We start from the raw sequence: 13,648 nt of genomic DNA, 5'->3' as shown, positions 1-13,648 counted from the left end.
CAACCATAAAAGATGAATCAATCTCGCCCTCAGGCGTTTTCTCATTCTCTCGCACAGGTATAGATCCATTTTACCAAGTGTTTTCATTCTGGGATAGATTACTTTTCCTTGGTCAACCTGTCATTATCGCACTCTGGTATACATTGCTTTTCCATGATGAATCTCTCATGGTCTTACTCTTACGGATTGCTTTTCCTAGGTGAATCTCGCATGCTCTCACTGGTATAAATTCCTTTTCGTTGCTGAATCTCTCATTCTCTCACTGGTATAGATTTCTTTTCCTTGGTGACTCTCTCATGCTCACTCTGATATAGATTGCATTTCCAAGGTAAATCTCTCATGCTCTCACTCTGATATAGATTGCTTTTCCCAGGAGAGACTCTCATGCTCTCACTCTGATATATATTGCTTTTCCTAAGTTAATCTCTCACACTCTCACTCTGATATGGATTGCTTTTTCTGGGTTAATCTATCACACTCTGATATAGATTGCTTTTCCTATGTGAATCTCTGGTGCTCTCACTCTCATAATAGGTTTCAACACTCACATAAAGGGTGGCGTGTAAAGCAGGAGCAGATTGTGGGCCGTGTTGCAGAACGGTGTGTAGCATGACATTCACAGCAGGTTTGTGTAGCAGCTGCGTGTATGCAGCAAGCGTATGTGTAGAAGACATGCATGCTCGGGACAAGGTGTGAGTAGCTGTACACCAGTTGTGTGTGCAATAGAGTGTATGCTGCTCTCGTGTAGCAGTGTCTGCGGTAGGTGTACGCACAGCCTGCGTGCATTGTGTAGCAGCAGGCGTGTGTGTGTGTGTGTGTGTGTGTGTGTGTGTGTGTGTGTGTGTGTGTGTGCGTGTGAGTGAGCGTGTGTGTGTGTGTGTGCGCGTGCGTGCGTGCGTGCGTGCGTGTGTGTGCGTGTGAGTGAGCGTGTGTGTCTGTGTGTGTGTGTGCGTGTGTGTGTGTGTGTGTGTGTGTGCGTGTGAGTGAGCGTGTGTGTGTCTGTGTCTGTGTGTGTGTGAGTGTGTGTGCGTGTGAGTGAGCGTGTGTGTGTGTGTGTGTGTGTCTGTGTGTGTGTGTGTGTGTCTGTGTGTGTGTGAGTGTGTGTGTGTGTGTGTGTGTGTGTGTGTGTCTGTGTGTGTGTGAGTGTGTGTGTGTGTGTGTGTGTGTGTGTGTGTGTCTGTGTGTGTCTGTGTCTGTGTGTGTGTGTGTGTGTGTGAGTGAGCGTGTGTGTGTGTCTGTCTGTGTGTGTGTGTGTGCATGTGTGCGTGTGTGCGTGTGTGCGTGTGTGTGTGCGTGCGCGCGCGCGTGTGTGTGTGTGTGTGTGTGTGTGTGTGTGTGAGGAGCAGCATCTATGCCCTGGCACGCACACCCGTCTCGCAAACGCTCTTTTATCACACGGGCGCACTCCTCCTCCTCATATTGCTTTTTTTTGTTTTTCCCTGCGCAATTTATAAAAGCTGATAATATCCGAGACGCGGCCGGTGATTTATAGCGTCCGGCGCGGGCTCCTCGGCGCGGGCCTGCGCACGCATCCCATTTCCGCCCGCCGCCTTAGCATTCACGCCGGCGCGCGGCGGCTGCCTCGCCGACCGTCTCTCTCCCCTCCCAGGGAGAGGGGCGCGGTAAAAAAAGAGGCGCGTTAAAGCCGACAACTCCTTTAAGGAAAAACAAAAAGAAGAGAAAGACCGCGGGACACAGAGGCGCCCGCGCCGCGCCCATGTTTCATTCGCCGTTTGAGCCTTCCATATTTTGTACAAGGAGGAATGAGGTCATAAGGCGGGAACGAATGGAACAGACGGCCCGCCTGCCCGCCCGCACGCGTTAGCGGGGACGCGCACCTTTCCCGCTCAAAGAGATTCTTTCCGACGCTGGCGAAAGCGGGGAGGAAACTCTCCAGCCGGCCCTGCTCCTGCAGCAGGAGAGCACAGCGGCCCGCCCTAATGACCAATTAAGCAGCCTCCAAACACAACAAAAGACTGCCAGCGTGGGACCCTGCTTCAAAGAGACTGTAACCGTAGCGATGACCTCTCTCCCGCCCCGTTCAGCCAATCCCCTGGAGCCTGACTGGTCAGTGTTTCGCCAGGTGGATTTGTATTTTTATTTTAGATTTTTTAAGATAATGACTGGTCAGAACATCTCGCTGGTGGGGTTGCAGGTCTTCGACCGGACAGAGGTTCAGCCTCCTCATTTGCAGCGACGCTCCCTAATGTTGTGAAGAGTGACACATTATCAAAGTTACCTCAGTGTCCAGCACATGCATCAAAAGCCTCCACAGAAGACTCAAAAAAAAAATTACAGAAGCCCCGATAATGAAATGTTTGGTAACTGCATTCCCTACGTCCTCTGCAAACGAGCTTCAGGTTGGTAAACAAAGGTCTTAGTGCTGTCACTCAATGGGCAAACTCTTTTATTACACCCCTTCATCAATATTCATGAGGCTGAAAATTTGAAAACTTCCAACTTCAACAAATGGCAGAGGCCAGAGATAAGAGCCTGATGTTTTCAATCACGTCGAGCTTAAAATACGCTCAGTAAACAACAGCTTGCCTGTCCTCTGCAGTCAGACTCTGCTCAGAGAGAAAAGGGGTGCATCAAACTCTCCCTGCCTCAGAAACAACACGAAAACATTCAGACTCCCACTTAAAGCCTTCCAGCCTACATCTAAACCACATTTTGTCCTGAGGACGGGGAGGTGAAGGTAGGGGGTAGGGGGGAGAGCCGGGTTTTGGGAGCCACGCAGGTTTCCATTACCGCAGGGCTGGAGGGAATCAGAGGGCTCATCATGGGTCCAATCGAGCGCTAAGTGATCTCTTCAGCGCGCCGGGCGCGTGCTGTCCCGTCTCATCTGGCCCGCGCCGCTCCGGCGACGCCCCGCCCTGCCTCTTCATTACCGCCGGCGGACCCGGCCCGACGGAGCACGGTCGCCGGGGAAACCCGGCTCAGCCCCGACGCAGAGCGCATGGGGGGGGGCGTCCCCGACCGTCTCAGGCCACGCACCCGCCAATCCTTTTCACCCGCTAACCGGGCCGCCGTCGCCCCAAACAGCGCTGTTTGCTTTCCCCCTTGTCTCTCTTAGTCTTTTCACCCTTTCAAAGGCCGAGCGGGCCGAGGGACGCCGGAGCCCTGGCAGGCGTGTTTGGGTCTCCTGGTTACCGAAGCGCGGGCATGGGTAACGCACGAGTGAGAGGCCCCCTGGGGACAGGACGCCGCTGCTGGGGCTGGAGCACTCTCGCCTCTGGATCAAACCAAATCCAGCGGCCCAGCCCAGCGAACAGGGGCACGGCGCTATAAAAAGAGCTCATCCTTCAGACGAACTGGCCGTGGACGTTACACATCCCCCTGGCACGTTCCCAGGCCCCAGAGTCACCCGCAGCAGGAGCGCTCACCTCCGCGTCCCGGCCAAATTCCAGAGAAGCTCCCAGCGAACGACCGTGTAATCACCCCCCCCCCCCCCCAACCCTTCTGCTGATTGGCTACTGGCTGCACAATCCCTTATGTCCCCCACCCACCAATTCCCCAGGTCACCACCGCAAAAGGGCATCGGATCTAATGGCCACGTATTCGCTGGCGCGGGCACAATCAAATCCCCCCCGCGCTGTATGGGGCTTACCCATAATCCCCTGCCTCAACCATCCGAGGAGCTTCCCAGAATCCCGCGCCCTGTCGCGAGAGGCCAGACGTAGCGGAGAAGGAGCATCGGCCTTTAATTCTGACCGCAGCCCTCATCAGCCCCATACCAGGGACGAATGCAGATGACCGCTTTTAGACCGCACTTCACAGCCGGGCTCCAGGCCGCTGCGTTCGTCCCACTCCACTGACTCGGTGCAATCCGTGGAATCAAACGCAGATCTGCGGCTCCCAGGGAAAGGGATGATGGGATAGCACTGGCGGGGGCTTTCAGAAAGGGCAAGAAGGACTTTATGCCTTACGTGGGAAGGACTTTATGAACTCTCAATGTGTGCTGAATGTGGAATAACCTGCACCACCACCCCCTTCTGTAATGTCACAGAGCAGCGTGAGCGTGCGACTGGGCAGCCATGTTTTTAATCTCCCCTTAGAAAGCAGGCCCGTGCACAGACGTGCTCTCTAGTGTTCTGGAGTGTGATTGGAGTCTCATTTCTGCATTCCCCCTGAATCCAAACACACACACAAACACAAATACACATGCACACGCACACAAGCTCATTCTCACACACACACACACGCACGCACGCACGCACGCACATACACACACGCGCAGATTCCCTCCTTTCTATCTCTCTGTCCCTATGAGTGTTTTTGTGAAAAGGCGGAGGAGAACCCAATCAGGGCCCATCAGGGCCCACTGACTGCTCTCTAATAGCCATACACACCCACCCACACAAAATCACTTACCCATCAGCGAACACCGAAACACACAAAAAGTTAACTGAACAATGATACACACACACTCACACACACACAGCAACCTGATTGTACTGGACCCAAGCCCAACTCCCACATTAAGAGCAGAGCCAAACTAACCAGAGCAGGGAATTGACTGTCCCTGCAGCATGCAACTACATGCATCGGTGCATGCATGCACATGTGCACTTGTGTACATATGTGCTTGTGGGTGTGTGTATGTGCATGTGCAGAGCTGTTTGAGAGTAAGACCGTGTGTACTCAAGTGTACATGTGTGTCCTGGGTGAACTCAGCTCCTGCTACAAGTGGCACCTTACAACTAAAGTCTGATGCCCCTGATAGGGACACTGTGCTGTAGAAGGTGCTGTCCTTCAGATGCGTCCTGACTCAAAGCGGCACATTTTCAGTGGTGTTCCTTTAATTAAAATAATTTAAAGGGCAGTTTATGAGACTGCGTGTGTGTGTGTGTGTGTGCGTGTGTGTGTGCGTGTGTTACAGGCGGTACCTGTGTGTGTGTGTGTGTGTGTGTGTGCGTGTGCGTGTGTGTGTGTTACAGGCGGTACCTGTGTGTGTGTGTGTGTGTGTGTGTGTGTGTGTGTGCGTGCGTGTGTGTGTGTGTGTTACAGGCGGTACCTGTGTGCGGAGGATCTCTCCCTTGGTCAGCTGCATGTCTCCGGTCAGCTCTTTGACAGAGATTCCCAGTGGCTCCAGCCTCTTGCTGAAGTAATTGGTCATCTCTGCAGCCAAGGCCTTCATGGGGGCGACATAGATTACCTGCACAGAGAGAGAGAGAGAGAGTCATTACAGTTATCCTGGTTATACAGCATTCCCTGATTATTCACCTGCTAATGTTTAAATTAATGTATAGCTGCGTGCAATGACAATATTCGCTAATGTTCTTTCCAGAAAATAAAGCTCCCCAAATTTAGAATTTGGTAGAAAAATAGTAAGAGACAAGGAGAGAGAGAGGAGACAGAAAGGAGAGGAAGGAAGAGGCGGGAAGAAACAGGACGAAAGAGAGAGAGAGAGAACACGAGAGGGGGGAGAGGAGCAGAAAGAAAGGCAGCGAAAGAAGGAGAGAGAGAAAGAGAGGACACAGGCATGATAAATGAGTAAACACCATGGTGTCATTTGTTCCCTGGCAACCAGTACAAATCACAATTTATTGTGAAATATGAAGCAGGCCACTTAGAATGAAGAAGTTTAATGGTGATGTATGAAAAGTGGTTATCATCGCTGGCTGCAGTGGGGTAAGGAGCTGGGTGAAGGTGGGGGGGAGGGGGAGTTTAAAGGACAATGGATTTGTTTACACCTTCACCGACGCACAGAAGTCTGGAGGCGCATTAAATCAGTGCGTGTCTGAGTTTCTCCTCTTTCTCACACCTAACTTATTTGTCTCAAGTGAGCGGGGAGATCCGCCGCTGCCGCTGAAGAGAGGTGGGGGGGGGGGGGGGGTGGATGGGGCTCGGACGCGGCTCATCTACCAGAGGAGGCGCTCTCGCGCAGAGTGACAACAGGAAGCATGTGAAATGGAGCCCCTCCCAACCTGAATGAAAGTATGGGGCTGCAGGTCTCCCAGGGATGGCGTGGGGGTCAGCCCCTCCTGCATCCCGATTGGCCGCTGTCAGGGCGGGCGGCGCCTTACCTTGAACTGGTCCTTGCGGATGACGCCGCCCGGCTCCAGGTGCTGGCGGATCTCGTGCAGGACGGCCAGCATGGCGATGTTGGTCTTGCCGGCGCCCGTGGGGGCGCAGATCAGCATGTTCTCGTTGGTGTTGTAGGCCGTCTCAAACACGATGGACTGGATCCTGTTCAGACGATTCATCCCCTGGAACACCAGCTGACCTACCTGGAGAGGGAGAGGGAGGGAGGGGAGAGAGAGAGGGGGAGGGAGGGGAGGGAGGGAGAGGGAAAGAGAGGGAGAGAGAGAAAGAGAGAGAGCGAGAGAGGGAGAGAAAGACATTCGAATCATTGCAGTTTTTATTTTATTGCTCGGGTTTGTGGTCCAAGTAGAAGTGTTTACGGTGGCAGGCATCATGCTTTTCTGCAATAAATCAAATCACGTTCAGTATTATGAGCACTTTAAGTATTATTTTTATTCTTGTTTTAGTCAAGATTTGACAAATGACTTTTTCAGTATTGCATTGGCCTCAGTCGTTTGTGCTTTGGCAGCATGTACCTATTACACAACACACCAATAAAGTATCTGATCTGAACTGCACTGACAGAGAGAGAAAGAGTGAGACAGACACTGAAAGAGTGAGAGAAAGATCACAAAATGTATTCATTAAATAATAATACTAACTATTATTATTATTATTATTGTGTTGTTACTATTACTACATACATAGTAATTGTTCCGATTCAATTTATATTCATGTTATAATATATTTCTGTATTTCTCTATGTACGCTTTGGCAATATTTACTAATGTATTTCATGCCAATATTTTGAATTTTGAATATGAATATGAATTTGACAGAGAGAGAGATAGAGAGACAGAGAGAGAAACAGGGAGAAATAGACAGAGAGAGAGAAAGGTGGGATGACAGAAGGTGGTAAAGATAAAGACAGAGGGAGAAATACAATAAGACTAATACAGAGAGGACTGAGAGGTGGGGAAAGAAAGAGAGGCAGACACAGCAGGGGGAGGAAGGACAGGAGGGAGGGAGACAGAACCCCCTTTAACTGAACGCTTTCTACTTCTAATCCTGAAAGGCCTCGGTTCTGCTCACAAGCTGGAGAGCTGACGGGCTGACGGACAGACGGACAGACGGGCAGGAAAGCGTAATGCCAGGCCGCTCTAAGAGCCCTGGGCTGCCTGGCGCAGGGCACACGGCCCGGGCACAAAGCCGCTAGCGCCGCGCTAGCCGTTTGGTGATTGGCAGACGCTAGAGAAGCCAGCGGGGAAACGGCGTCGGCTGTTCGACGTAGGCGGCTCTAGTGGCCGTCTGCAGCGGCCTCAAAGAGCGAGAACACGCTTAAAACTCAGAGAGGGGCGGAAACACACACAAACACACACACGCACGCGCACACACACACACAGGCACAGACTTTGCTGAACCCACATTCAAACTTCTCCACTCTGCTGCCACCGGACGTTATTTTTAGCGGTGTAGATTTTTCCATTCCAGAGCATTAGCAGTGCTCTGCCCCAGGAGCCGCAGGCGGAAGAGAGCGTTCCCCGACTGCAGGCACAGCTGTGTTCTCTCCCTTGACCGGGGGCATGGTAGACTCAGAACAGAGCCTTCCTGACCTGTAGGGCAGGGCACAGAGGGATTCCAGTCCTCAACCCCCAAACTCCAACCCCCAACACCCAGCCCGCAACCCCCAGCCCCCAACCTCCAATCCCCAAACTCCAACCCCCAACCCCCAGACCCCAGACCCCCAAACTCCAACCCCCAACCCCCAAGCCCCCAAGCCCCCAGCCCCCAGCCCCCAACCCCCAACCCCCAGCCCCCAGCCCCCAAACTCCAATCCCCAACCCCCAAACTCCAACCCCCAGCCCCCAGCCACCAACCCCCAAACTCCAACCCCCAGCCCCCAACCCCCAGCCCCCAAACTCCAACCCCCAGCCCCCAACCCCCAGCCCCCAGCCCGCAGCCCCCAAACTCCAAACTCCAAGCTCCAGCCTCACGCCTCAGGGCTGCAGGGCCCAAATAGCCAGCGCTACACAGCGGCTTCCCTCACTGCAGCCCAGCCCCCGACTCCTAGCAAGAAAAGCCATTTCAGTTCACGGGGTCTTTGTAATTGACTCGGGCGACCCGTGGTCCGGACAGACCCAGACCTGCAGCGCTCCGAAAACCCGCGATGATGAAAGGAGAAACGGGGGCGAGAGAGAGAGAGAAAGAGAGGGAGAGAGTGTAAGAGAGAGAGAGAGAGACAGAGAGAGAGTGTAAGAGAGAGATACAGAGAGAGAGAGAGAGAGAGAGAGAGAGAGTTATAGAGAGAAAGAGAGAGAGAGACAGAGAGAGAGAGAGAGAGAGAGAGAGAGAGACAGAGAGAGAGAGAGTGAGAGAGAGAGAGAGAGAGAGAGAGAGAGAGAGAGAGAGAGAGAGAGAGAGAGATGGTTCACGTTGTGAAAGTGTGCAACTCTGCCGTGCGGTCTGGAGATGATCAAGCGCGGCGGTGCTGGGGATCCTCTTCTTCTTCTTCTTCTTCTTCTTAAAGGGCTTCCGGCGGGGATCAGTGGCGCGGCGCTGCACCTGGCGGCTGTCTGCCGCTCGTGGGGACGGCGCGGAGGTGGCGGTGATTTGGCCGCCCCGAGAGGAGAATGCACAAGCAGGTGTTTGTGCCCGCCGCGTCGCGCTGCGCATTCCAATTTACGGCCTCCCGCCGCCGCCGCGCTTCCCTAACGAGCGGGACGTGGCGGGAGAGCGGCGGCCGCCATTTCCTCGCGGCTCGCCCCAGACCCATGCGGCTAAAGACGCTCGATGCCTTTAATGGAACCGGAATTAAACGACAGCGCTTGTGTTTACTCAGGTGTCTTCCCACGGAGGTGTGAGAAGCCGGCGAAAGGAAGGGAAAGAAAAGGATTTTAAAAGAGGGAGGATGATCACGTCCATCTGCTTTTCGGTTCGCCGCTGACACGGGGAGAAAAGTATCGCGGCTGGATTTTTACGAAGGCGCGACCTGTTCCGCTCCGCCTCGGGACGCTGGTACAGCCCACTCGCAAAGCTGCTCTGGGTCATGAGTCACATGACACGTGACCCCCCCTCCCCTCAAATCGAGCGATACCGCGATACCGCAGCCAGCGTCGCCAAGGTTACCAACGCACAGCTCTCGCTGTCTTTTTAAGGGCGGAAAAGTTCCGGTGCGCTCTCTGCGTCCGTTTCCCCAGAGCTCTTACCGACCTTTCTTCTTTCATTTTTAATATTGGAACCTGCCTGTTTTCGCTCTCTAATTTATTCTCAGTAAAGCGATTCAGGCAAAGGAAAACCACTCAGAGATAATTGGTAAGATCGGACTGACTAATACCGTCCCCTCAAAGCAGCAAACCCTGCATCAGCCCCGGTCCCTTCACTGCCCCCCCCCCCCCCCCCCCGCTTCCTGCAACAGCTCAGCCCCTGAACAGCAAAGAAATAAGATCTTAAAGGGTTTTTATACTTCCATTTAGAAGCCAAATCTTGTCTTTCTAGTTTTAAGATATATATATTTTTACTTGGGGCCTGTGTTAGGTGCATTTTCCATGAGTCTCTCTCTCTTTCCCCGGCGAGTCAGGCGGAACATGCACTGAAGCGCAGGCCTGGATTCCGCTCTTAGGGAGTTAATCGTGCATAATTTGATATCATGTTCCCAGTTTTAAGACATCTTATCAAGAAATTGTTTTCATACCCTACTTAGCAGATAGTTTCGGTTATTTTAAGCTAATTTTGCTCAAATTGTGTTGGTTTTTCTGTTTCGGTTTCTTACAGTGTTCTGGCGAGGAGAACAGGAGCTCGTCCTGCCTCACAGCCTGAAGCAGCTCCATCCTGCAGTGCGTCCCCGGCCACGCCCCGCCATCCCCGGGGCCACTCCCGCCTCTCCACCCCGCCCCCCCACCTCCTCCAGAGAGACGACCCCAGTGAAGAGCAGGGCTAGCTAGCAGAAAACAGCACCAGCGAGAGAGTGCCTAAACACGCATTCAAAAGCACAGCTGCTCTAAACTTCCATTCTTTGCACCAAACATTTCTTTCAAGGAGGAATTTTAAAGCGCGTGATTTCAGCGCAGGAGCTGTGCTGTGCAGCTTTCAGGTGGCTGTCTGTTCGTCAGAACTGAAAGGGAGACGTGGGGAGCCGGTGTGAGGTCATTAATGCCTCACAGAACAGCCTTCCTGGAGCCCACTTAAGCCAGAGAAAGTCAAGGGCACAGACAAACCCAGCGCCGCAGTCAATGACCCAGCCAAGCCGACTGACAGGCCATTGTTAGGACAGCCGCTGAAGCTAACCTGTGTGTGTGTGCGTGTCCATGTGCATGTGTGTGTGTGCGTGTATGAGCATGTGCGTACGTGTGTGTATGTGCGTGAGCATGTGCGTACGTGTGTGTATGTGCGTTTGCATGTGCGTACGTGTGTGTGTGTTTGCATGTGCATACGCTAGCGTGTGTGTGTGTGCATGTTTGCATAAGTGTACAGTATGTGCGTGCCTGTGTTTGTGTGTGTGTGTGTGTGAGAAAGAGAGAGTGACAGTGTGTGTGTGTGTGTGTGTATGCGCTTGTTTGAATGCGTGTATGCATGTGAGTGAGTATGTGTGACAGTGATATGTGCGATTGTGTCTGTGTGAAAATGTTTGAGTGACAAGGGTATATCAGAATATGGTAAAATGCACCAGTGTTGTATCAGGATGGAAATACATTTCAAACAGAACTTTTCTGATACAAATGTGAAACATCTGAATATCAATTCCTGCATAGCAATTTCTGGAACACATTCAGTAATAACTACATCACTTGAGCTGTCAGTGCTGACTGATGTTGTTACACGGAACGTTCCAATTAAATTATGAATTACAGGTGCACAGTAATAATTTTACACAATGCAGGGTGGTTTGTGAAGTACAATGCATTTAATAAAGGAAGCAGCGAGGCTCCCCAGCCGGAGAACGGAGAACAGAGCGTGCAATCGGGCCGCCCGAGCGCGTGCAGAGCATCTGAGCACAACCTGCGCTTAGTCTGGACACAAAGAGCTCTGTTTACAAGCTGTGAAACCAACGCGCAAATAACCGGCGCCTTTAGCATTTCATACAGTTAGCTTAACCGTGCGCCGTTGCGGTGTTTGTCAGTAGACCGTTTGTTGTACGTCAAATAGCTGTAATTTGCGTGTATCTGCAGACGGTCTAAGCTCGCCAATCGCAGGCGGGCGGAAAGGGCGGACGTTTTTGCGTTTGTAATTCGGTTGTCAGACGTGTCAAAACTCACTCAAGGTCAGCAGGAGGGGCGAGTCAACTTTGGCTGCAGTCGAAAGTGTCTCCGTTTTCCCCGTTAGTGGGAAAACCTTACCAGCCAATCAGAGGCAGCTCTTTATCGTTTCAGCAGAGGGAGGTTGAGAGGCACTTTGGCTGCCCCCCCACCCACTAGCCTATTCCATCGGCCTACACTAAATGCGATTAGCCCTTGAATATGTCTGAAGCTGTGCTGATAAATCTATTGTCTCCGCCTGTAGAAAGAATATCGTTTTAGGGGGGGTCAATAAAAGACTATTAATCTATCCAATATAATCTACCTATCTAAAACATGTTGAGTGAATATGACCGTGCGTAAATGATGTGGAAGGGGTACACAGAATTACTGTGAAGGCAGCACCGCTGTGAAGCCCGTGCGCCGTGAAGGCCCTCGAGTCTAAGTGGGCGGGCTTCGGGCTGACTGCAAACACGGCAGCCGACAGGTTGTTTTCTGGGAAAGGAGCGCAGCGGTCGCCGGGGAACGAGTCACGCTCTCTCGGTCCCGTGGGAAAGCCACACGGCAACCACGCGCTGACCTCTCCCTGACCCCCCCCCCCGTTTCCACGGCGAGTCACGGCACCGTCTACGAGAGCGGGAGATGTGACGCAAACCGCGTGATTACAGCCTGGGCCACCTCACGCACTGTGACCGGGAGTGTGCATGAGTGTATAAGTATGCGCACACACAAGCAATATAAACACACACATGCACGTATGTGTGTATGTATGCGTGTTCATGTGCGCTACTGTATGAACGAGAAGTGCACAGAGTATGTGTGTTTTTGTACATTTGCAAGACAGAGAATGCAGCGGACGCATGTGAGAGTATGTGTTTTTTGTGTGTGTATGTGCGTGTGCATGTGAGAGTATGTGTTTTTTGTGTGTGTATGTGCGTGTGCATGTGAGAGTATGTGTTTTTTGTGTGTGTATGTGTGTGTGGTATGTGTGTGCATGTGAGAGTGTGTTTTTTGTGTGTGTATGTGTGTGTGCATGTGAGAGTATGTGTTTTTTGTGTGTGTATGTGTGTGTGCATGTGAGAGTGTGTTTTTTGTGTGTGGTGTGTGTGTGTGCATGTGAGAGTATGTTTTTTTTGTGTGTGTGTGCACATGTGAGAGTATGTTTTTTTTATTGTGTGTGGTATGTGTGTGCGCATTTTTTTCCTCTCTGAGCACGCATACAGACTGCTTCAGTGTGAATTCCTCTTGGATGACGTTTGTAAAAGGATTAAAGAGGCCTGACAACCAGAAAGATAAACGCTTAATTTAGAACCCCGCTGGTGTCATCTCTCACATTTCTGAGGCAGCATTTACAGAAATATTACAATCGTGTAATTTCTTCATCTTTCCCTTCTTTTCAGTAAACGAGTGCGTCGCTGCTTCCCTCCGCTTCCCCAGCCCCTCCGCGAATAGTCGGCTCTGTGTGTCGACCCAATTATTTCCCTCAAGGCAAAGCTTTTAGGATTGCTTCCCCTTAAATCCTGAGAGCACAAACTTATAAATATTCATTTCCGAATTAGAAGCGGAGTAGTTTCTCTCTCCCTCTCCTCGCCGCGCGTCGCCCTGTCGTCGTGACGACGAGGCTGCCGCGGCTGGCTCTCGCCGGTTCCTCTCTCTCGCCGGTGATTTATGGACTTTGTCGTTTTATAACGAGCCACCGTGTCCCCGTGCTCATTAAGCATGCAAATGAATGCAAATGTATGCGTGCCCCAATATTCACCTTGAGGTAATGCATACATGTTATAAATATGAAGTTGCCGTCATTTAACGATCTCGCAGTTTTGTTTGGCTTCTTGCTTTTTTTTTTTTGTTCCCCTAATTGTCATGCAAATGTATGCAAACATATCCTCAGACGGCTAATCAAATTGTCCCCAACATCTGAGATTCCCTCAGAAAGCAAACTTCGAAAAGTGGTTTTGCTGAGTTACTGCCACCGGTCGGTATTGTGTGTGTAAAAACACCAGTTGTCGGTAATGGTCTCACCGCGACACAAGGACATTGGACATTCATTTGGGCCATGCCTGAACACCGCATGCATGCTACTGTGCTCTTCCACAATGTATCGGCTGAGCTCCCTTTCGTTACTGCTCTTCATCATTCGGACTGTTAAATGAACAAAATCAGCTAACTCTTCAATCGATGATTTTTAACCATTTTTCAAGGATTTTAATGATAACAATTAGCTTCAAGTTCCATATGAAATTCAGGTACTTGTAAATGAAAATGAGTGCCACCTATGGTAGCTAATGGCTCTCAGAAATACTGCTGCTTATTCAGGAATGGTGCAAGGCAATGTTGAAATAAAATACAGATATACACCAGTAAAAGTCTCATTCCTAATGTTGCTCCCT

The 13,648-nt window shown here is 51.5% G+C and overlaps 1 protein-coding gene across 6 annotated transcripts in view; it reads right to left on the bottom strand.

Annotated features, from left to right (window-relative positions):
- The window catches only part of ascc3 (activating signal cointegrator 1 complex subunit 3), a 240,917-nt gene that overhangs the window by 166,910 nt on the left and 60,359 nt on the right, over nt 1-13,648 (bottom strand). For all 6 annotated transcript variants that reach the window (XM_035420116.1, XM_035420134.1, XM_035420106.1 and 3 more), the window contains exons 9-10: nt 6,030-6,233; nt 5,018-5,158 (exon numbers count right to left, since the gene is read on the bottom strand). In XM_035420116.1, the coding sequence (XP_035276007.1) occupies nt 5,018-5,158; nt 6,030-6,233 (345 nt within the window). The remainder of the gene's footprint in view (nt 1-5,017; nt 5,159-6,029; nt 6,234-13,648) is intronic.

The sequence above is a fragment of the Anguilla anguilla genome, chromosome 1 (genome assembly GCF_013347855.1).
Source record: "Anguilla anguilla isolate fAngAng1 chromosome 1, fAngAng1.pri, whole genome shotgun sequence".
Classification (NCBI taxonomy): domain Eukaryota; kingdom Metazoa; phylum Chordata; class Actinopteri; order Anguilliformes; family Anguillidae; genus Anguilla; species Anguilla anguilla.
The sequence above is the reverse complement of the archived record's forward strand: the minus strand, read 5'-3'. Positions and strand labels throughout refer to the sequence as shown.